A 20,117-nucleotide genomic window follows, 5' to 3' on the forward strand; every position below is an offset into this window, starting at 1 on the left:
TCCCATTTCCCTCTCTTAAATCTCCTCCCTGCCTGACTGTGGGATGTGAGACAGACTTAGTTAAGGGCTCTGCTCTAGCTGTTTCAACCAACAAGTCTACAGGTGTATTTATTTTTCCCCAAAATGAAGCTACTACAGTGGTATGATCATTGAGTTTAAAATTAATTCTGTACTTTTATCAAAATTTTCCCTGCTTCATGCCACTAGTTCTCCAGTCCATTAAAAACCACTGAGTACTCGTAAGACAAACAGGCCACGAAAGTCCTGCCAGATGTGCTCCAGCTGTGTTTCACAGCAAAAACAAAGCACCCAAGAAGCAACAGTAATGCAGTGGGGATGGATGAGAACAGCAGCCCAGGGACAAGTTCCAGCCCTCCCACTTAAAGGTACTTCAGGGGAGTCAGTTTCATCCTGTGCTAAAAACCTGCTACCCGTTTCTGCTGGTCAGCAAGGTGTGTGAAAGCAGACTGAATCTAAACTTGTAATATTTGTGTTGAGTACAAGCAAAAGTTACCCTTGGGACTGTTACCTGATTTTAAATAGCCAAAATAGGCTACCACAGCACAACAAGCCTCCTATCAGCAAATGTTTTTGGAAGAGAGCTGGGAAGCAGAGCAGCAGGACCGTCGCTCGAGACAGCTGTGTGCATTTGGTTTGCTTTTGTTTCAGCTCGAGAATCCACTCTGCCTGCTCCGATGCCAGGGAAGCTGCTGGTGGTCCCAGCCAGCCGTGATCAAAGGTTACAAAATGCCCCTGCTAATGGCCTCAGACCTCTCAGACAGTTGTCAGGAGACATTTTTATTTATTTTTTTCCTGTAGGAAGACTAAACCAGAACTCCAAGTCCCGCGCTACAGTTTATAAATAATAATTTTAAAAAAGACACTGAAAAGAAAGGCTTCCAGTCTTAGGAAGATCCTGCACTGAAATAGATACTGAGAGTCAACAGAAGGCCAGGATGGGACACACAATGGGAAAACACAGCACTGAGCATTTCTCCTCTGATACAACACAGACGACTTTGCTCAGAGGGAGAGGAGCAGTTAAATACATAATGACAGATAATATTCTGCGTGACGTCCATAAAAGTTCAAACAGCTGACAATCTTTGTCCTTATAGAGCGTTCATAGTGGTGTTTTCCACCAGGAGAACATCACTAAATGCCATATAGCAACCTTGCTGAAACAGATCGCTCCAGCCTAGGTGATCCTGACTCTCCTCCTGCTGCTCAGATTCAAACAGTGACCTACAATCCTGATACAGCACAGACTTGCACGCACACACTGGCTGCATTTAATCATCACACTGAAAATATCCGTAGATAGCTATGGAAATAAGAACTGGAAGTGGACAGAGACAAAGCTGTGCTGGAAAAGAGACAAGAAGAATACTGATGCTGTGCAGTAAGTGCTGGGCTATTACCAAAAGGTAAAAATATAAATAATGTATTAAACAATACACAGATTAAACAAGATTTCTAAACTAGCAAGGCCATGATACTATTCAATTAGACGGATAAGACACAGCTCTATTTTTTTTTATTTTTTAATTTCAAAGGCTGTCCAGAGCAAAGACAGCCCAGTGACCTCATCAAAGGAAAAAAAGCTCTTCCCGTCAGCCTTCCCTGCTAAACACTTAGAGCTTCTAAGGACCCTTTCCTAATAAATCCATCTGAACAGAAGGCAGCAAAACTGTAGAAAACTGCACAGGAGTTCCCAAACAAAAAATTAGTCTCCAGCACTCAACAGGTTGCTGTAAGCTGTACAACACCCCGTGTAAGCAGCTGTTAGCAAAGGGAGCAAGCAGCGAGCTGCTGTGGCTCTTGGCATTTAGCATGTAGCAGACACAGGTAACGTTTTGTTGCTTACCCGACAAAAAAATAAAGCTGTGTCCCCAAATATAAACCCTGAATATCTTCACTTCAATTGCCCCAAGACTAACTGCAGGCAACGAGTTGAATCCCGTCAGTCACAGAAAGAACAGATACCCAAAATAATTTAAACTGCCTTGAGCCCACCTGTGCATTTAAGGAGCAGGTACAGCGTGCATCACATTTTCGGGCTCTGGCTCCTTCCGCTGCAGGGGCACTGAGGTTGAGAGGTAATTTTGTCAGGAACAGATTTCATCAGCACACTGAACGAGCGGAAGGTTTGCTCCTGCCACCTAGCCATGTGCTGTGAGGAGATAATGCAGGAGTTTTCTATTTTTACTTTATCATAAGCAGGACAGGGCTGAGCAGTGCTGTGTTCTCCCTGGGATCCATGGGGAGGAAGCTCTCAGGGCTGCCGCACTTTCCAGCACTAGCAGACAAGGCTCACGTGCACTTACAAAGAGCAGACCTCCAAATGTGGGTTTTGATTATTTGTGTCCCTCCCCAAATACTTAAGACAAAGAAAAGCCAATTTTCACATTAAATATGAAAACCTCTGCACTTAACAGTAGAACACTGAAGTGTTCTAGTCTTCTAGTCACTGCAAAGTGACTGGAATGTATCTGACAGTTTACACCTGGAATTATTCTTTGGCTCTTCTGTTATATCCAGAAAACATACCGCACCCTGATTCTGTTCCTATATCAGCACTGGCTGAAATCCTAATGATAACAGCATGGTTCCTCAGACACCGTACAGTTCTGCAGACAAAGGGGGCTTCAGTCTTCTACTGAAGATTTATTTCTGAATATAGCAGTCCTTCAGCTGAAATAGCATCCCCAAGTCCCACGGTCCGCACGGGATCTTTGCACACCAAAACAGGTGTGAAATGGAAGGAGATGCCTTCTCTGTGCCAATGCACCACTGGCTCGTCTGGATTTAAGGATATTTTGGAAGGTGCCTCTATCTGGGAGGTCACAAACTCCAGAGGAGCTTTAAGAAAGACTCTGCTAGTATCGATGGTTTCGGTCGCACAGGCCTGCGCCCCTGCCGCTCTGGCTCCGGCAGCCACGGCAGCCACCTGGTTGCCCCAGTGCCCATCCACTGTGGCCAGGATGTGGTAGGCCAGCGTGTGGAAGTGGATCCGTGTGAGATCCGAGGCCCGGTCCGCAGTCTTCCCGTGCTCCTTCAGGATCCAGAAGAGGATGTCGCTGACGGCACCCACGTCAGGGACGCCGTTCCAGGAAGCCAGGGAGGCGTGGGGACCAGAGGCCGACTGCGTGAGGAAGAGCAGCTCCTGCTCGTTCAGACCAATGGAGTTCACCAGGGGAAAGACCTGCTAACAGGAACATGGGAACAGGAATTTTTCTCTCAGAGAGAGATCAGACTGCGTTCTCATCCATTCTACAGACGTGTGTTACAGTCTGCTGACTACTGTACATTTTGTGCAATTAATTTTCTAGACACACTTTAAGGAGTAATCAAGCATCAAATCCACATGAAACGTTCCTAAGACTGGGATTGGAGCCATGTCAGCTTTGATAGTGGACCATCAGGACTTGCAAGAAGGAAGGACTGCGGGAAATTTAGTTTTTTGAAATTAAAAAGCTCAAATGTAAATCCTCATTTTTCCCTAGAAATCTGCAATCCTGCTAAATCCAAACCAACTGAAGGTACCTGTACCTTTGGAGTTGTGAGCATTCTCCTTGGTCATCTTTCCCTGATTGCCAAACACCTTCACCAGAGAGAATAGAGCCCATGCTATGTCTACATGGCAAGTTTGTTGAACAGTTGCTGAATAAGCTCAGATCCGCAAAAAATGCTACTCCATGGTGAAGATGAACTGAGAATCAACCAGTGAAACTTCCAAGGAGACCATACTCTGTGAGCTGAAAAAAACAGATCTGTCCTCTACAAAGCCCCAAGTCACTGCATTGAGCTGTTAACATCAGCAGAGGAAAATCAAAGTGTTCAGAATGCATCAGCTGGCATTAAACCCGCGCTCTTAATTTTTCATCAAAGGGACTAAGAAAACTAATTTCAAGTTTTCTTTTCTCTGTTCATCTACCAGTCTATACACTGTGACACTAAAGAAAAGGAAACTGATAAAAAGAGCATGTCCTCTCATTTTTGTTACCTGATGCACAATGTTGCTCATAAAGTCCTGATCAGTCATACTGGCCAGCTCCAGGTGTATAGGAATGTCAGTAGGAATGTCAGAGATGGAGGCTACCGCCTGCAGGGGCAAAGGCAAAAACATCTAAAACACATTCCTGCTAAAGGGAATAAGAACAACTTTAAACAACTTGTGTTTTTCAGAGCTCCAGAGCTGAGCTGGGGGTAGATTAGATTATAATCAGTTTTCCTGCAGTCTGTTTCAGAAACATGAGAAGTCTGAAACAGCCATAAAACAGCTGATGTTAGAAGAGAAAAAGACAAGCTCATTGAGATGGGCACTCAGGTGTAAGACAGGCAACCTGGCATAGCTCCTTTGGGCTCAAAAGCGGATGTTGCCATTTGGGTTATCTAAGAGATAACACTTAAAGAAGTCTTGATTAAAACTTTGATCATCTTAGCGCGTGGAACAGAAAAAGTGTAATCAGCCACTATACAGGCTCCAAGAACGATGCCAGTCTGCCCAGCCAGCCAGTCAGCACTAACAGAGAACTTTTTTTGCTGTAGACAACCCACAGAATCCAACAAGATTAGACTGTGCCATTCTTACAGTTTGCATTCTTCTTGTAGCATGCAGAGACCTGAAGATGTGGCTTACTTACAACTTCAAGCCTGGGAAGCCAAAAGTCTGCTGGGGCGCATTTGATGGAATGGAAGTTAAGGAAATGCTGGTGTTTAAGCGTCCTACCTCCATTAGACGTCTGTGTCGCATCTCCTTGCTCTGGCCTTCCATCATGTGCAGTCCTGAAAGTACCACGAGATCAGGCTGAAATTCCTCCAAACTGGACACGAACACTTCCAGCATATTTAGGGCACCATTTGATAGGTCATGGGAGAAGATAAAGCGGTTGGCGTTGGGTGCCTTCACTTGTCCCCACTCTTCACCTAGGGGGGAGCAAAGATGAACATTCAGAGGAGAAGCAAATGAGACTACGTATCTAGAGGTTATTTTGGGGGATATCCTGCTGGAATCTGGAGGCATGATTTCCCAACTAACAGCTACTGCCAGCACAATTATACCTCCATGTCTGCTTAGGATATCAACAAAGTGCAAAGTATGCTTCATTTCTGTAGGCTGTAGCACAGGAGAATACAGAACCAAAGGGATGGCAGCACAGCAGCATGAGACAGTATTTACAGTAACTGTATTACAAAGAAATAAAGTTTCAAAGGAATGTAAGATGTCTGTTTACCTACCACAGCTCCCTGCAGCGCAAGGAATTACCAGATTAGCCCACTGACAGCTGTCAGCACTGATAACTTACACGGTCCTTTTGGAATTAATTGATTCAAAAAACCCCACAACAACAAATCAACAAACTTTAAAACCAGGAATATCTTTGCGACGTCCAGGGCTCCCATCTAACATTCAGCCTTTGGCAAGGTACCTGCTTGATATTCCAGGATAAGATGGAACTCATCTCTTTCCTGCATGGATTCAGGTGGCACAACCACATTGTCATCTAGTAGTTCATGGAGTTTGGGACCAACTGGGCCACAAAGGAGGATCTAGGAAACAAGAAAACCAATCAAGGATTCATAAAAGTAGCCATCTTACTCTATGAAAGCCACTCCATGTATGCATCAGTCCCAAATTTGTTGATCTCTTCCCAACAGTAGTTGACGAGTGAGACAGCTCTCATACAGGAAAATGTATTCCCTTCAGTGTTTGGTTGTTCACTTTACAGAAATCTTGACTTAAACCATAACAGCATTAGAACCAAGCTTTATTCAACCAAGACTTTTCCAACCTCACTGTGAGGATCTCACACCAATCTTTTTCAGACAATGTGGTCTCCACATGACCACCTGAAAAAAGAAACTCGCTTCTACTAAAACAAGAGAGCAAAAATTGAGAGGATTAGGATGACACAGGGATTTGTATTTGTTTTATTAGAGGGAAGATGAAGATAAAAGCCAATAACTCAAAGGGAGCAATAAACTAGCAACCATTTCCTAGGCAACAGATGTAAAATATTAAGAATTAAACAAATCATCTGTGCTTTTCAGTATATAAGGCCAATGATGTGTTCTGCTGTACCCCAAGAAACAGCTCCAGTTGCAAGATCTCCCATATCTACAGGGATGTACTTTAAGCCTCATTACAGATGAGCAAATAACATGAAATTCTTGGAACACCTACCTTCAGGTCTGGATTTGCTGCAAGCTTCTGACCAATGAGAGCAGCATTGCCTCCAACGTAAAGCTGTAAAATATAAGGGCAGTATGGGTATTGCCTTGCTTTGATAGCTTTACACATGCTTAGTCACCTGTAGAAGACTCAAGATTTTAGCATTTCAGAAGATGTCCCAGCATTAGAGAATTTAGCAAAGCTCGCTGGGGCTGATGGCAAAACAATTAAAATTCTCTGTCAGACGTCAACAAATTTAATGTTCCCTGTTTTTTTAAACCTAAGTATTTGTCCTCAGGTAAAACACAACCCTCTAACAAATCAATTAATATGTAACAAATATTCCCTTTTATATCTCTGCAAGTTTTCAGTTGTTTTTTTTTTTTTTGTTTGTTTGTTTTTGTTTTTAAATCAGCAAAGCAAACTAGCAGTCATTTAAAAATTGCAACAATATTTCATTCAATTTGCAGTTAGGGTGGAACTGCTACCTGTGCCCTCACAATGTGAGCAGAATTGTAGAAGCTTCTTCTGCATTAAACAGTTTGGGACAATGAGCTGTCAAATAGGTACCAAGTAGATTCAGAAGACCCAGTGTAACCAGAGCAAAAGAACTCTGCTTCTGGAAAGGGAGGCTTCAGGAAAATTAATTCTTTCTTTTCATCACCCCACCTTCTAGAGAGAATTTGAAACCTGCATTGAAGTGCTGAAGCTAACTGGAGTGCTCCTAACACTCGGATCCATTTCCTTGCTTTCTGCCTCATTACAAGACATTAGAGCCTCTGATATCATCAACCCCATCTGGCTCCCATGAAACATAAAAATATCTCCAGTAGTATTCATACAGAGCCATCTTGGATGGACATTTTGGTTTGAAGAATGCAAGCAAAGCACGAGCTATTCAAAGCCCTACTACTCAGTGCAGAGTTCTGTTCTTAGCTATAGCATAGTTTTTTCCCTAAATGACTGTGCTCTCCCTAGGGAGAACAGAAGTCATCAAAGTCATGCAGAACATAAGAAACAAGCTTCTCAAACCTTATCTACATGGGCAAGACATACCTGTGCACCAGGGTGCTCCGAGGCAGTCTGTGCTATGTGATGGAAGGACTCAGCGTCGCTGAAGAAGCGTTCGGCAGCTGCTCCTTTCTCCATGAAGTGAGTGAATGCTTCTCTCAGGTCCTGTCTGGAGTTCAGGACATCATGATTTTTTCCCAACCCGGGTTTAAGACCAAGTGCCTCCAACAACTTCACGCCGGACAGAACCACGTCGACGCAGGCATTGACACTGAAACAGAGAAGGAAAACGCATACTGGGAAACCACTGTGTGCTGGGGCACTTGTGAGACAATACAGTGACATCACTTCCCAGCCAGCGAGGTCTGCTGTGAGTTCTGACAGCCCTCAGGAAAAAACAACCAACCAAATGAGAAAAGCAAAAACACAGAGATACGAGTTTCCTGCAGTTCTGAACTTTGGTGCTCTCCTCTTGACGTGTTTTAACTGTGCTCCAGCACAGGGCCGACGAGATGGATCTCTAAAATTCCAATGAATTAAAACAAGAAAGCATAAGCTGCTTATTTTCAGTGCTGGCTGTGTACGTTCTAATTGGTTTTACACTTCATTTGCTGTCCTAGGCTTGCTCAAAAAAGAGCAGGCACAATAATAATAGCATTTTTAACTTTTAATTCCTAGAACAAAGACATTTTTATTGTCCTAGTTCTAGTTTAAGACCTGCAGGCAATTCAGAACTGTTAAAAAGAAAGCTGGAAGTATTTAAATCTACCCATCAACCTCTCCAATTTCAACTACCACTAACAAAAAGCAAAACCACATACATGACAGCCCATACCTGGACCAGCTCTGTTTATGAGAAGTGAGACACTTCTCAGTTGAAACACTTAAAGACCACAGCTTCCAAAGCACCATCCTAAAGTGCCACAGATAGCCCACCTCCTCCTCTCAAACAGAAGAACAGAAGAATCCAGCACTAGTTGGGAAGTTGTAAGGGCCAACTTAGCAGATTTGGATGAAATCACACCTGTGGTACAAGCCTTCCAGTCCCCCCCCTTACAAACTACAGCAATTAAAGCACAGTGAATCAAATTCAAAGAGAGCAGGAAAGTTTCTGGGCTGCAACCAGGTCCCCAGGAAACATCTAGCATGCATTACTAGCGTATTTCAGGACAAAATTATAAGCACTTATTCCTGTTCCTGGGTTTCAGAGAGATACTGATATAAGCAACATATTTACTAAGCTCACATGAGCAATTACTATAGCATTTTCTGGGGCCATGCAGCCCAGAGACAAGAAGGCTCTGGGGAGACATGAAGTGGCCTTTCAGCATTTTAAAGGGGCTGTAAGAAAGAAGGGCACAGACTGTTAAGCGGGGTCTGCTGTGACAGGACAAGGGGAAATGGTTTCAAACTACAGAAGGGAAGATATATACTGGATGTAAGGAAGAAGTTTTGCACACTAAGGGCAGTGAGGCAGTGGCACAGGTTGCCCAGAGAGGCAGTGATGCCCCATCCCTGCAGACACCAAGGTCAGGCTGGGGGGCTCTGAGCACCTGATGTGCTGTGGGTGAGGGAGTTGGACTGATGGCCATTAAGGGTCTCTTCCATCTCAAACGATTCTATGGTTCTGGAACTGTTCTTAAGTGTGCTTTCCCCTACAATTCTGTGGTTCTGTTCCTCCATCCCATGCTTCCACAACAGGGATCCAAACAATCTCCAAAGCTTTCCCAGTATCTCCAACCTACTCAGCATCTGCCCATAACACTCTGAGTACCACCGCCTGCTTGCATGCCAGCTCAGAACACACAGCCATTCCTCCTTGTCAGTGACCTCTGATGCATGACTTGGTCCCAAGCACAGCAAGGCTGCATCGTACAGAATAAAGGACATGAAAAACCTCCAGGGTTTTTAGTGCAGGTTGTAACACACTTCATATTAGAACAGAAATCCTCTATACTGTGCATCACCTGGTATGCTAAAGAGAGAAAAATCCCCTTGCCTCGCAGAGAAAAGCAAAGAAGCAATAAGCATCAGTGGTGTTTTAGCCACAGTCTCACTGCAGCAAAAGGTCAGCAATCTCATGTTTTAATGATCATTAAAGACACAAGGGGACATAAACCAAGTAACAGTTCTTTCAAGTGAGACGCTTCTAATCATCTTCCAGCTGTCTTCCCTCTCCCTACTCTGCTAACACACTTCTTACTTTCAATAAACTCCCCTAACAGCGGGAATGTGCTACTAATGAACTGCTTCTGCTGGTGAACTTTGAGGCCCTGGGTGTCTGGTGTGGGCATCTGTTTTATATATAGAGATATATACATACACAATCAGTCCCTTTAAGGCAAAGAAGAAAGCAAGGAACAAACTGAAGTTAACTGTCTATTCCAGTGAAGGTGTGGAAAAGAGAAGGCATGAGACATTGAAAAAACTATCTGCAACATAGTCAGGTCAGAAAGTCTGCATCAACCATAACACAAGAGAATGACAGACTGTAACACTGTATCAGCTCTGCATCCATTATGCTGAATAACTTTTTCCAACACTTGAAGGTTGAACCTCATGGTCAAAGACAAGTTATTCTGTCACGTCCTTCTATTTAAAAGAAAGTGAGTAAAGTGCTATATATAATACCAAGTTTAATGGTCAGATTTAAACCCTGCTTTTCAAATTGATGTGACATTCCTAAACTTTCCCCAACCCTCTTTCTCTGCAGGTTAAAAGGAGTGCTGGACTTCACCATGCACACACAGGTGTTTTAATGCCCAGTGCTCTTTCCCATCCCCTTTCCTCTCTCATTTCTTCCCTTTGATTCCATTCACAGAATCAAAGAACTGTAAGGGCTGGAAGGAACCTCTGAAGATCATTGAGTCCAACCCCTGCTAAAGCAGGTTGCACAGGTAGGAAGGTGTCCAGGCATGTCTTAAGTATCTCCAAAGAAGGAGACTCCACCACTTGTCTGAGCAGGCTGTTCCAGTGCTCTGTCACTCTGACAGTAAGTTCCTTCTTGTGTTAGTACGGAATTTCCTGTGTTTAAGTTTGTGACCCCTTGTCCCGATATTGCACACCACCAAAAAGAGCCCAGCCCTACTTGCCTTCTGCCCTTTAGATATTGATAAGCACTGACCAGATTCCCCTTCAGCCTTCTCCAGACAGAACAGCCCCAGGTCTCTCAGCCTTTCCTCACGCAGGAGATGCTCCAGGCCCCAAGTATCTCCATGGCCCACAACTACACTTTCTAGAAAATCTCTGCGTTTTTGGAACAGAGGAGCCCAGAACTGGACCCAGCACTGCAGATGCGGCCTCAACAGGGCAGAGCAGAGGGCAGATCGCCTCCCTTGACCTGCTGCCACGTTCCTATCGCACCACAGGTACCACCGTTCTTCTCTTCCCCACCTCTACCTTTGCGAGAAGGCCTCACTCCGTCTAACTAACCCTCTCACACCCATCAGCGCCGCCAGCCGTCCCCAAGTCACCCTGTCAGTACACGAAACCATTTCACACACAGCGAAGCGAGGCGCAGCGCGCAGCCCGCCCCGCCGAGCGGCCCTCAGCGGGCAGCAGTCTCATCCCGTCCCGTCCCGTCCCATCCCGTCCCGTCCCATCTCGCTCCGCTCAGCGCTGTGCCACGCCTGCCGCTGGAAGCCTGCGCATGCACGGTGTCCTACCCGACAGTGACCTACCCGACGGCGACGCGTCCCCAGCCCCGCGCCGGGCGGACGATGGCCGCCTGCCAGGCCGCTACCATGCGGCTCTCCAGGGAGCCGGCGCGGCTCAGCCCGCCCAGCAGAGAGGCGGAGAGGTGCTGGAGAATGGAGGGGGACGGCTGGGGGCCCAGCAGCCAAAGGTAGCCCAGCGCCAGGGCCAGCAGGCCCACGCACGCAGATCGCTGCCACATCGCGCGGCCCTTCCCCCGCCACGTCTGAGGGGGGAGGAAGGCGGGAGGGATGGACGCGGGGGCCCTCCTTACGCCGCCTCCGTGGCGTCCCGCCCCCTCCGGGCCCCGTCTGTCGTAAAGCCGCTTCAGGAATCGGGGCGGGCTCTACGCGAAATGCGCAGCCTCTCACTCCCTGCGCCGTTTGCGTACGGCGGCGATGTGCGGCTGCGCTGCGGGTGTAGCTGAGCTACGGGAATAAGGGGGGAGCGCGAGCGCGGCGGTGCTTCGTGAGAGCAAATGGCGGAAGGAGGTGCTCCCTCACGGCCGTCAGGGCTTCGGGGTGTCCTGGGGCCGTCCGGCCCGGGGGAGCCTGGCCCCCCACCTGTGGGGTGTGAGTGCCATGGTGTGGGGACCGAGGAGCCTGCGGGGAGCGCCGTCTTGGTGCCTCCGTCAGGGCTCGGTCCTCACAGGATGGAGCTGCATTCGTTTTCACCTTCCTCAGGCCGCCCTCCGTCCCTCACTGCCCTGCACCTCTGTGGGCTCACGGGCCGTATTTCTGCTGTGTTCTTCAGCCTTTTCCTCAGTAGCGCAGCTCCCGATCTCAGCCCCCAGCCCCGGCTCTGCCCGAGCTTCGCACGGAGCGCTGCCCACCTTGGAAGCTGGGCTGTGAGGGGAGCGGGGCGGCACGGGCTGCTGGAGCGGCAGGAGCGTCAGCTGTGAGCCTGCGACGGAACGTGCGGGAGTTTGACAGCTGCGTTGGCTGAGGGCTGATAATTTGCTTACTCAGCTCTGTGTTGTGAATGGTTGTCACTTTCTCGAACTCTGACAAAACAAACAGTAAAGGAGATGGAGTGGCAGAAGGCTTCTGAGGCTTTGTCGGTAGGACTTTCCGTTTAACTAGTTTACTCTTTTTCACTTTGGCCCTTTTCCTGCTGCTGTATGCACTATGAAATCTTGCTGCCATACCCCTGGGCTCCCCAGGTGCAGCTTTGCTTAATGCTGTGCTGCTGGAGGACGCAGCCAACACCACAGGAGCCCCTCGCTGCTCAGTGCAATCAGGTCTTCACCTGTGGGAGCCTGTGTATTTATAGCCTTGTCGCGGAACATCATAATTAGAGTGCCCATAAGGCACCTGCAGCGCTGACACAGCTCAGGGACTCCGTGATTAGTGCTGTGCCACCAGAGGGTTGGACAACAAGCAGATAACCCATCCAGTAGTGTGGTATGTCAGGGAATTAGCCATGATTCCAATTTGGGGTGATTAGTTTTTCATCTGATGCTAAGGCTGTGTTCTGTATTGCTTCTCTGAAGACTAAAATAGTCTTTTTATTCCCAGAACAGGTACAGTTTCCACATTAAACTTGCCTGGGAGGAACCACTGCTATTTGGTCTCTGCAAACTCTGCAAACATTCCAGCTCCGTGACCAGTTTTGTCAGTGGTCTTGAAAGAGGCTGCAAAGATAACTGAAAGATTTGTTTTATGATCTTGATTCCTGCAAGACAACAAGAAGAAAAGTTCCCTTACTGAACCTGTTCAGTTACGGAGCTAACAAGCAGTTTTGGTGCATACTTGTTTTAACCTAATGCAGATCTAGATCTGCCTGGAAAAGGTAATTTAGAGGTGAAACTGTCAGATCCCAACCAAAATGCAACACCTTATTTCTCGTCTCTTAAGCTGCCCAGCATCCCACAAACTTTAGTTAGAGGTGATGGGGAGGGGTACAGGGCTGCTGGATTCATGCAGTGACTCAGAATTGAGTAGAAAAATATTAATTTAATTCCTGTTTAATTATTTCTCATTTGGGTTTGTGTGTTGTTTTGAAGGCGTGACAGAATGATTTTAAGAACTTTTGCTGGAATACTTCTTAATACAGGAAGAGTTGGTAGGTTTCAAAACAAAGAGTTAAAATGTCACCTCTACAGTTATTCTGCATTTCTTCTTCCTGATTATATGAAGTTCTCTGTGTAAGAAGTCCTTTTCTTGACACAGTTTCATGGTATGAGCTGCTTGTGACTTGGAGGGGGTGTACAACAAAGGCAGTTTTAATCAATTTTCAGTTACTGGAAACTGAATTTGTTCCCTTTAGCAAAAGAAGAAAAAAAATGTGACGGGGGAACTTTGTCTGCAGGAGGCAGACAAACAAGCAGGCAAATGCTTCTTTTGAAAATTAGCTATGGAGAGTTGCACACAGAGCATGTGCTCTCAGCAGCCACTCAGTGCTCACAAACCTTTATGCATGAGCTTCTTAATGACCTTACTGAGTTTGCTTTTCTGATCACAAGCACAGTTTTGAGGCATGGGGGTTTGCCAGAATCCTGTTAGGCAGGAAGTGAGAGGAAAGGGGGCGAGGATAGGAAAGCAGAGGAATAACAGGGAGGGGTGAAAGCCAGAGCTTTGGGTTCCCAAAGGAACTGTGGAGAACTGTTTTCTGTAGCTTGAACTTGCAAGCAATTGTTTTTACTCCTTATTAAGTTGAATTTACATATTCAAATGGATTCATTCCTTTTGACCTACTTTGGCCAGCTTAAACTGTAGGCATGCGCACAATGCGGGAAGGAGTTTTTCTCAAACGATGAATTCCTTTATTGTTGGTGGGATCGGTCATGCATATCTTTAGTGCCTGGGATTGAATCTTTAGCTGCACCTAATAAACATTAGGTAGTGCTCAAGGCAGGATTTGCATTGCAGATGGCTGCAGTGCTGTTGCCTCCTGTGGCAGCCAGCACTCCCATCATATTACTGCGTCTCTGTGCTCCCTAGGCTTCCTGAAGTCAATTATTCAGGTGTTGTCTGCATGTTCTCTGAGATCAAACCTTTCCCTGAAATCCCACACCCTCCTCTCTTTGATTGCAGGCCTCGTTTAATCCGAATTTGAAACTCATTAGAGCGTGTGTCTGTTCAAACTCATGGAATTACTGTGGATGTTTCTGATGCTTGACCTGTGACATTTAGTGGGAGCCAGTAACAGAGTACATGAGCATGATTGCTTGCTGCTAGAGGAGTAGGAAAAAGTGGAAAATAGGCTTTTTGGGTGGGTCCTAGTAATGGCCTGGAAAATTCAGAAGAAAGTTTGCAGTGAGCCATGCAGATGAGCAGAGGAACTCCAATTCAAATAGACTGTGCTATGCTCAGAAATTGTGCAGCATTCCCCATATCAGCTCTGCCAACGTATCTCAGTCCTGGACTTGAGCACCCACTGCTTCTCTGCTCCATAACACACACTCAGCTTGGCCACCACATCTCAATCTTGATCAGTAACACCTCCTGCTGTTCCAATTCTGGGACCTTTTGGAGCAGAAAATACCATCTCTCTCCTAAATTGTGCCAAATTACTTGGTTTTGGCCACAGAACTAATTTTCACTTGTCACCTAACGGGGTACCTAAAGACTTTCATCTAGCAGTGTCAGTGCCAGAGGAAAAAGAACATGAGAATACCCAGCCCCCTGCTAAGTCCCCTAATTATATAGTGATGTGTTAATAACAAGCACGCTTTCATGTCTTGGCAGTTGCAAAACACTCATCAGTAGTGCAGCGCTTCAGAACTAGAGTCGCACAGGAAAGATGCAAGTCCCCATTTAAATTACTTAATTAGGACAAGCATTGTCTGTACCCAGGATTAGAGTTTGGAAGAAATGCTAGTGTGAAGCTGTCAGATGCCAGTTGTTTGGGTGTTCTGCAGAATCTGAGCCACCACATAAGAGCCTCGCTGTTGCAGAAGCAATCTTTCTGTGCAGAGAATTTTTCTTCCCACTCCACCTCATGATTATAAATCTGTCTTATTTGGAGGCCTTGCCTATTTTTTTTTTTTTAACTCAGCAGTGGGGGGTGGAACGGCTTCCATCTTGGCTGATGCATCAGGGCTGAAGCTGGGAACATCCAGATCCAAAATTATGTGCTGCTTTCAGTTTGAGCCAAATTGCTGGGTTTTGTAGTGCTGATGGCTCACACCCTGTGGTGATGAGCCTGCTTTCCAGCAGAAGGCCCCAGAGCTGGAGCAAGAGTGAACTACCAAGTGTGCTGGTGAATACCCTGAGCAATTTGAGTTCTTGGCAGTGGCAGCCTATGCACAGGAAGTATTGCCCTGTTACTGGAGAAAGTGATTCAGATCATCAGAAATTGAGGGAGTCTTGACTCTTCGTCAGAAGAAGATGGGTTAGGAAATTATCAAGGAATATGTGAGGAAAAAATTGAGGAAGTCTTGATTGCAGGTGTGGGACAACCAGGGGATCAGGCCCAGCCTGCTCAGGTTCATGAAAGGCAGCTGCTGCTTGCCCAACCTCATTGCCTTCTGTGACCAGAATGCCCTACAGAAGGATCTGGACAGGCTGCGTCGATGGGCCAGTGGGTTGAGCTACAACAAACCAAGGGCTGGGTCCTGCACTTTGGTCACAACACCCCTGTGTATTGTTACAGGCTTGGGGGAGAGTGACTGGCAAGCTGTGCGGAGGAAAAGACTCTGGAGCTGTTTCGGTTGATGCTCGGCTGAACGTGAGCCGGCAGTGTGCCCAGGTGACCAAGAAGGCCAATGATATCTGCCAGTGGCTTGTTTTAGAAATAGTGCAGCCAGCAGGAATAGGGAGGTGATCATCCCCCTGTAGTTAGCACTGGGGAGGCCACACCACGAGTGCTGTGTTGTTTTGTGCCCCTTGCAAAAAGAAAGACATCAAGGCCCTGGAGTGTGTCTGGAGAAGGGCAACAGAGCTGTGAGAGGTCTGGAGCACAACTGTTATGGGGAGTGGCTGAGGGAGCTGGGATGGGTCAGTCGGGAGGGGGCTCAGGGGAGGCCTTATCTCTTCCTACAGCTCCTAAAAGGGAGGCTGTGGTGAGGTGGAGGTCAGCCTCTCCTCCCAAGTAGCTGCGATATGATGAGAAGGAATGGCCTCAAGTTGTGCCAGGGGAGGTTCAAGTTGGGTATTAGGTGAAACTTCTCTGAAGGAGTGGTACTGCAGTGGCGCAGGCTGTCCAGGGAGGTGGTGGAGTCACTGTCCCCGCAGGCGTTCAAGAGATGTGGAGATGTGGCACTTAGGGATGTGTTTACTGGGCATGGAGGGGATGGGCTGCTGACTGGACTAGATGATCCTAGTTCCTACCCTAATGGTTCTCTGATTCTGTTCTTGTTCTGGTGAGACTGCAAGTTGGTGCAGCTGCACCAACTGGAAAAGGATCCTCTGGAAGTAAGGGGGAGGTTAGGAAGCCTGGGAAGTATTAGCATGTGGGATGATAGGCTTAGGGGAAAATAGAGAAGGCTAGTCAAGTAGAACAGCAAAAAGAAGGGGAGTCAGGTGGGAGAGGTTTCCTTTTCAAAGATGGGCGGATGTGAATGATGAGTGTGTCATGTTAGCTCCTGAGTGTGAAATTGAGCTGTGCCTGAAGTCCTTACTTGTAAATGCAGCCTGCATGCTGGCTTTGCTTTTGGGCCTGGCATCAGCCACCTGCCATGCCTGGCAGGGCTTCGGCCCCTTCCCTGCAGCAGATCCGGCTGTGAGCAGGGCTGCCAGTTGTTGAGAGCTGCCGAACAACAGGCCAGCTAAACACCTCTTTATCTGGCAGGCTTGGCCCTGTAAACAGTCCTGCAAGAGCTGTTGGGTGCTGACACTGTATAATGACCCGGAAGAAAGGATGGATCTACTTCTGATATGAGCAGGATAAAGCAATGCTTTAAGTGCTTTATTCTATTCCAACTTCTTCAGCGAGGTAAAAGATGAATGACAGATGCCCAATCTTGTCTTGGGAAAGGAAATCTGAAAACAAAGCTTCTTCATATATTATTCTTCAGTCCACTAGATCCATCCAATTTACGTAGCAACTGGGGAGCATTGTGTGGATCGTATCTTATAAAACACACTTTGCATTCTTTATTACGTACACTACAAACTCTGTTCCTGTCATGTCGATGATGCTGGTGTCACCGAGAGTGAGTTGGTTTAAAGGTTTGGTGTCTCTCTAGCACTGCAGCAGTGAGGACAGACAGACTGCTGCTAAACAATGTTATCAGTGTGTAGCTCTAACAGATGGGAGTAGTACCACCCCATCAGCAGAATTATACACCTCAAATGGATTCACTTGTTTCTATTACCATTCAAGAAAACTCCTAAAAAATGGATCTCTGTGAAGCCTTTCATTTGCAACCCTTTAGGCTTTAATTTAAGCTCTTGCTGTGGTGGAGGACTGTGGAAGAAGGCTGCAGGCACGCCTGGATAGACTAGAACAGAGAGACCCAAGTGTTTGCTGTCCTTAGTTCTGCTTACTTGCAGAGCTGTACACGAGGGCATGCTGAGGTTACTTTGCCAATGGGTAGGGCACACTTGGGTCACAGTTCTGTGAACATAATTGAGGGAAGAGGCATGATCTGTAGCTGAGAGCTGTGCAGTTTTACCAGCAAAAAGTGTCTCATTCTAATCACAGCTGTGGTAGAATTGCATTGGGTAAAGTGTAGCACAGGCTGTGCTGCAGCTCAAGGAATGGGGACCGAGGGCTGCAGCAGTGAGCTGTGCTTTCTGTCGGGCAGGCGATGTGCTGACTGATGCAATGTGCCTTCTGTGTTGTTCTGAGCTAGGCACAGTTTAACACGCAAACTGAAGCCCTGATTCATGTTTGGCAATAAATTTGTGTATTGGTCTACTGAGAGGCAGCTGATGGAAAATTTCACCAGCGAGACTGCCAAAACTATTTGTATATTTCATAGTTCATATTGTAAACTACTCGTATGCGTCCCCATGTCATATATATTAACTGACTCAACTCTCAAACGCTGGGGTCCAGCAAAACTGTCTTCTACAGATCTGTCTGCAGAGGTTTTAGCAACAGTACTTGCTTTAACAAAGTTGTGGTGGTATTTTCCTTCTGTGTAAGGTGTGGAGGGCTTGGTGTAAGATGGTCCAATGATAGTGAAAACAGATGTCTTAATCGGCAGAGGAGGGCAGCTGCTTCTGCTCTGCTAATCGGCAGAGGAGGGCAGGCAACACTTGGAGAAGTGGAAGCTTCTCCAGAAGAAATGTGGCTGAGTAAAGTGATGTGCGTGTGAAACACTCAGAAAATGTTCTATAAAACAAAAAGGAGACAGAGGAGCAAGAGGGAGTTGAGACTGATTATATGGGGAATGGGTTGAACAGATTTCAAAGCAAGTAGTTTCTTATGCACTAGGAATAATACTAACTCAATCACAGAAATCCAGAACAAAACCTATGCTATTGTAAATACTGTTTGATGTCTGTTCTGACTTATGCTACCATGCAGATATTATTGAAACACTGTGAGCATGAAATTCATTTTCCCTTTGTAGTTCTGAGGCACCTGCAGCTCCTGTGAGGGTGTGCTGCCCCTAGGCTAGGTGACGTGTGTGACAAGGAGACGTAGCTAACCAAGGAGCTTGAACTGAGAGTCAGGTAAATTCCCAGCGAAATGCTTTGTGGCCATATGGCTGACTGACCCGTAGATTCCAGAGAGATTCTTTCAAAAGCCTGCACGTTATTTTATGCTGTTGTATTCATGTTATGAACTCAGAGATGATTCTTCATGAAAGCTATTTTGCAGTGTCTTCAGGCTAACGTAGGTGGTTGGGCTCTTCTCACCAACTTAGAGCAAAGCACGCCTGGCTGTTCGGCTCATAGCATTGAAGGCCCACTTGGTGGTGCTCTGGGAGACAAGGCCCAGAGGGCAGGTGGGCTAACAGAGGAGAGAAAGCACTGACAGCACCTTGCTGAAGAGAGAAAGACTCTCCCTCCTTCATGTTTACAGCTATGAAGAAGAAAGCAAAGTGATCCTTTTCTACCTTATTTCAGACATAACAGCTGATGTATTCATTGTGTTGTCAAAGCAGATTAGTGTGTCACTTTATTGTTTCATACTTCAACTCCAGCTGAAATATCAAGCATGCAGAAGACCTTAACAGTGAGTGGGTCCATCTTGTGTCTCTGAAGGAAAGTGATTAGACCTGGCTGTCATTTGCTCCAAAGACAGCTGCTAATTCTGCTTGGACAAAACACTCTTTTTAGCTGAACATGGGCCACAAGAGTAGTTCTGGTTGCCCATTAGTCTCAAAAAAAAGTTTTATATTAAAAAAAAAAAAATCTTCAGAGAAGAGCAATAAGGATGATCCAGACCAGCTTCTGTACAGAAGCTGAACTAATGGCATGCTTCAGTATCAAGCAGAGATGCTGCAGAGAAATGTTATGGAGGGTTATGAAGCCATCTGTCTGGAGGGTGACCAGTGAATGATTGCTCTCCGTCTCTTTCCCAGGCATCACACTATTCACCACTGTCAGAGAGGAGATAGTGGGTGCTGTGGATGTGCAGTGTGACGTGCCGTGGCAGTGCTGTGTTTTGCTGTGGAGTGCTGAGATGTTACTGAGCATGGGCTTCTCTTCAAGTGAAGGCCTGAGATGTCAAACAAGGAGAGGTGTCAGAAATCCCAATCCCAACAGAGCCCTCTTAGGGGAAAGGAGCTGATAACTGTGGGGTCTACTACTTGATTTAGCATTCAGTAAGCAGCTGAAGGTGAAAAGGACAGCTCTGGACAGCTGCTTGGGACACAACTACAAAAGGGCACGGTGATGCACTAAGCACTTGATCAGGTTAGCAAGTTACCCAGGTAGGTGAGGCAGGTGAGGAGCAGGACCCTGCGGGCAGCTGGATTTTCAGTGGCACTGCACGTTATTTTTTTCTGTTCAGCTGAAGTCACAGGTGCTGCAATGCTTCTTGCTGGTAGGCTCTTGAGCTTTCAGCCGGGCACCCATCCAGCCATCCGTCACTCTTGGATTTTGTCCACGGGAAACCAAATGTGATCTGAGAGTTGCCACCGCAGCAGAGACATCAAACAGACACCTGGCATTTAATACAAACTGAGGTAAATTCGATCTGAAAATAGAACCGGGGCGTGCCTTGAGTGCCAGGCCTGCCGTGGGGCTTCTGGCTGCTCCCTGGGGGCTGGGTCACAACCTTGTAGGTCAGCTCCAAGCAGCAGGCAGAAACAAATGTTTGGATGTCAGTGTAGAAAAGCCAATGTGGGGCAGCTCAGAACCTCAAGTAAATTGAAAGCCAAGACAGGCTTTTTTTT

The 20,117-nt window shown here is 46.6% G+C and overlaps 1 protein-coding gene and 2 long non-coding RNA genes across 6 annotated transcripts in view; 2 read left to right on the forward strand and 1 right to left on the reverse strand.

Moving 5' to 3' along the window:
- Positions 1–777: 777 nt before the first annotated feature.
- ADPGK (ADP dependent glucokinase) lies at positions 778–11,818 on the reverse strand. 3 transcript variants are annotated; one of them, XM_031555240.1, is made up of 7 exons: positions 11,712–11,818; positions 7,232–7,457; positions 6,188–6,250; positions 5,433–5,553; positions 4,733–4,929; positions 4,007–4,105; positions 778–3,208 (listed from the first exon to the last, which is right to left on the reverse strand). In XM_031555240.1, the coding sequence occupies exons 2-7, from the start codon at positions 7,322–7,324 to the stop codon at positions 2,657–2,659; spliced, it is 1,125 nt and encodes a 374-aa protein (XP_031411100.1). In that variant the 5' UTR covers positions 7,325–7,457; positions 11,712–11,818; the 3' UTR covers positions 778–2,656. The 3 variants fall into 3 exon arrangements, with proteins under 3 accessions (XP_031411100.1, XP_010715462.1, XP_010715463.1); XM_010717160.3 differs by lacking the exon at positions 11,712–11,818 and adding an exon at positions 10,867–11,187; XM_010717161.3 differs by lacking the exon at positions 11,712–11,818 and adding an exon at positions 10,867–11,081 and having other exon boundaries at positions 2,657–3,205.
- Positions 10,908–20,117, forward strand: part of LOC109369572 — a 97,458-nt gene continuing 88,248 nt past the window's right edge. For both annotated transcript variants that reach the window (XR_004161012.1, XR_004161011.1), the window contains exons 1-2: positions 10,908–11,030; positions 12,397–12,670. This is a non-coding gene — a long non-coding RNA (uncharacterized LOC109369572). The remainder of the gene's footprint in view (positions 11,031–12,396; positions 12,671–20,117) is intronic.
- The window catches only part of LOC116217081, a 14,096-nt gene continuing 9,997 nt past the window's right edge, over positions 16,019–20,117 (forward strand). Inside the window, exon 1 of the long non-coding RNA XR_004161013.1 lies at positions 16,019–19,907. This is a non-coding gene — a long non-coding RNA (uncharacterized LOC116217081). The remainder of the gene's footprint in view (positions 19,908–20,117) is intronic.

This window comes from Meleagris gallopavo, chromosome 12 (assembly GCF_000146605.3).
Source record: "Meleagris gallopavo isolate NT-WF06-2002-E0010 breed Aviagen turkey brand Nicholas breeding stock chromosome 12, Turkey_5.1, whole genome shotgun sequence".
In the NCBI taxonomy this organism is placed as follows: domain Eukaryota; kingdom Metazoa; phylum Chordata; class Aves; order Galliformes; family Phasianidae; genus Meleagris; species Meleagris gallopavo.

What these genes read in the sequence shown, in the direction of transcription:
- ADPGK (XM_010717160.3), bottom strand. Translation starts at nt 11,081, where the DNA reads ATGTGGCAGCGATCTGCGTGCGTGGGCCTGCTGGCCCTGGCGCTGGGC. An exon ending in TGGGGACGCGTCGCCGTCGG is followed by an intron (nt 7,458 to 10,866) that starts GTAGGTCACTGT and finishes TCTCTGTTTCAG; the next exon opens with TGTCAATGCCTGCGTCGACG. An exon ending in GACACAGACGTCTAATGGAG is followed by an intron (nt 4,106 to 4,732) that starts GTAGGACGCTTA and finishes TTGCCCCTGCAG; the next exon opens with GCGGTAGCCTCCATCTCTGA.